At 37.2% G+C, this 2592-nt stretch overlaps 1 protein-coding gene across 1 annotated transcript in view; it reads left to right on the forward strand.

The window, feature by feature from the left end:
• LOC135209316 (troponin T, skeletal muscle-like) overlaps positions 1–1889 on the forward strand; it is a 188584-nt gene extending 186695 nt beyond the window's left edge. Inside the window, exons 3-4 of the mRNA XM_064242020.1 lie at positions 1269–1364; positions 1810–1889. Coding sequence (XP_064098090.1) covers positions 1269–1364; positions 1810–1889 — 176 coding nt within the window. The remainder of the gene's footprint in view (positions 1–1268; positions 1365–1809) is intronic.
• Positions 1890–2592: the final 703 nt, after the last annotated feature.

Genomic DNA, 2592 nt, shown 5'->3' on the forward strand with positions numbered 1-2592 from the left:
AGTAAGACGAGGTCAAGGGAAATACAGAAAGAAGTGACCTATGAAAATAGAAAAAATTAAATTCATAAATTAATAAATAGAAAAAATGTATTAAAATGCCAGGAGATTAGTATTAGGGCAGTAATGTACTGCAACGTCGCTTGAACTTCTGAAGAAGTTCCAATTGGAGGACTTCCTTTGGAAGGTTGTTCCAGAGTCTAACGGTGTGAGGAACAAAGGTCCTCTGGAACTGAGAAGTTCCGAGGCACATTTACTCCAATAAAATCTCGGAACGTTGATATAAACTTCCTGTTTATTGCACAGCACGACGCATATTTTTAACTACTAAATTAGGGAGTAAAATGCTGACCCATTTTATTCCAAATCATAAATCAATCACGAAGGAGAAGCCAAATGCACCAAAAAATGTAGTTATTGTTTCATCTAAATGTATTTTGATTTCTATATTACTCACTACCTTTTACAAGACAAAACCATCGGATTCTTTGGCACTGTGTACTTGATTCAATACGTTTGTCGAGACGTATTCCTTTCACAACGATTAGTTCCTGACTAATCTTCAAGACTTAATGCTAACTATGAACCAATGGAAGGTAATGATTCTGCTTTATCAAGAAATTTACTCAGAAGCCACACCATCTCCTCCCCCCCCACCCCCCGCAAAAAAAAAAAATAAATAAATAAATCAGCATTTTGCATCCCAAAACTATCATAATTCAGGAAAATAACTAAACATGGTTTGATGAGCTGGCTTGTGTCAACTCTGCTAAAAATTTTCATGATGTTAAATGTTCAGTTTTTTATTTATTTTGTATTTTTTTTGTTAAATGCTCGTTTTTTTTCTTTTTTTAGGTTAAAATTAGAACTAAAGTATAAATTACAAGAAATAACTCCGTTATAGCTCAGAAAATACATTTGAAATATTTTACTTAATATCAACCTCATTTTAAGTGAGAAAGCAAAACAGTTTTGGCAAAGTCAGCAAGAATTTTACATCGATAAGAATTTTTTTCCTGAGTAATCATCAGCAATTAAAGACCTGATGACGGTGGGATGGTTAACAGGTAGTCACAAATAGGCATGAAATTCTCATATTCTTAAAATAAGCATACGGAGGATAATGAATGATATATGAGCGAATGTCCTAAAGAAAAACCTCGCAGACGCATCATGTTGGAGATATTATTTAATTGGAGAAAAGCGATCGTGACCGATAACAGTTCGAGTGGAAAAATGATTTTCCCTTCCTCACGCCCATTGGTTCAAAGCTGGAGAGGTGGTGCCCGAACCAGTGGGATTTGGTGGCGCTCTCAAAGTTGCGACCTGGTTGCGACCTAAGGTCACCAACCAAGATTTTGGAACGGGTGATAAAGACATAAAGACATGAAGATAAAAGGTCACGCGATGAACTGATGGCTGAAGCGCAGCACTGTGTTAAAAAGGCAATATCTTTTGATTGGAATATGTGAGTAAGTATATGGCGATGTACTTTATCACCCTTATTATGGAGCGTCCATTTCATGAAGGGGAAAGGGGGGGGAGGAAGGGGGATTATCTCTGGCCAGTCTTCGATGCCAAAACACACAGCACTCTATTAGGTCACACTTCACAGCATGACACCAGTTCTCGAATTACTCTGACACCTCAATAACATATTATTACCGGCAAGTGAATTATTTCTTTAAATGCTAATAGGGAACTGAAAATACTTCGTCGACAGGTATCACCGCTGCGACTCCGAACAATTTCTCTTTCAAGAGACTTTGCATTAAAGAGATAAGTAATTTACCACTGTTCTGTTGTCTGAAGAAGAAGAAGAAGAAGAAGAAGAAGAAGAAGAAGAAGAAGAAGAAGAAGAAGAAGAAGGAGAAGAGAAGAAAGACAGATAGACAGACAGACAGAGGGAGAGAGATTCTTCAGAAAATTAATTGTACCTTTTACGAAGATAAATAGTCTGAAATCTAGAAGACCGTGTAGCTTCAAGATGCAACCATTTTTTTTCGGGATAGGCCACAGGATCATACTTTACATCAGGGACATGATCTTTGAAAAATTGCGGTGAGAGAGAGAGAGAGAGAGAGAGAAGAGAGAGAGAGAGAGGCGCTCTGACATCTTACAATGAAAACTGAAAATCTGAGGAAGTGAAAATACGCAGTCATCGAATGGATGGTACTGACGTGGATTGCCAGTCAAGCAGTTAATAAGATGATGTAAAGGGAAAATTGTAAAGAAAGCATTGAAGGACATAAAGTTCAAAGGGAGAACCTGAAACAGAAAGACTTTCTCCATAATAATATCGGAGTTGTTTACCATCTCGACGTCGGATGTCGAAAACGCGTCGCAAAGACACACACACACACACACACAGACCGACAAACACCTTAGAGTCAATTTTGGAGGATCTGCCCTGGAATTTAAAATCGTTCCACTGAAATACATTATTCTTCCCAAGCTCGTTAATTTTTTGATGTGCAAGCTAATATATTTTGTATATTGGTAATTAAAGCAAATAAATTCACGTGTGGCAAAAGAACCCACTCCTGCGACAGCAAGAATATTTAAAATCTGACACATTCATAATACCAATCATTT

Source organism: Macrobrachium nipponense, chromosome 37 (assembly GCF_015104395.2).
Source record: "Macrobrachium nipponense isolate FS-2020 chromosome 37, ASM1510439v2, whole genome shotgun sequence".
In the NCBI taxonomy this organism is placed as follows: Eukaryota; Metazoa; Arthropoda; class Malacostraca; order Decapoda; family Palaemonidae; genus Macrobrachium; species Macrobrachium nipponense.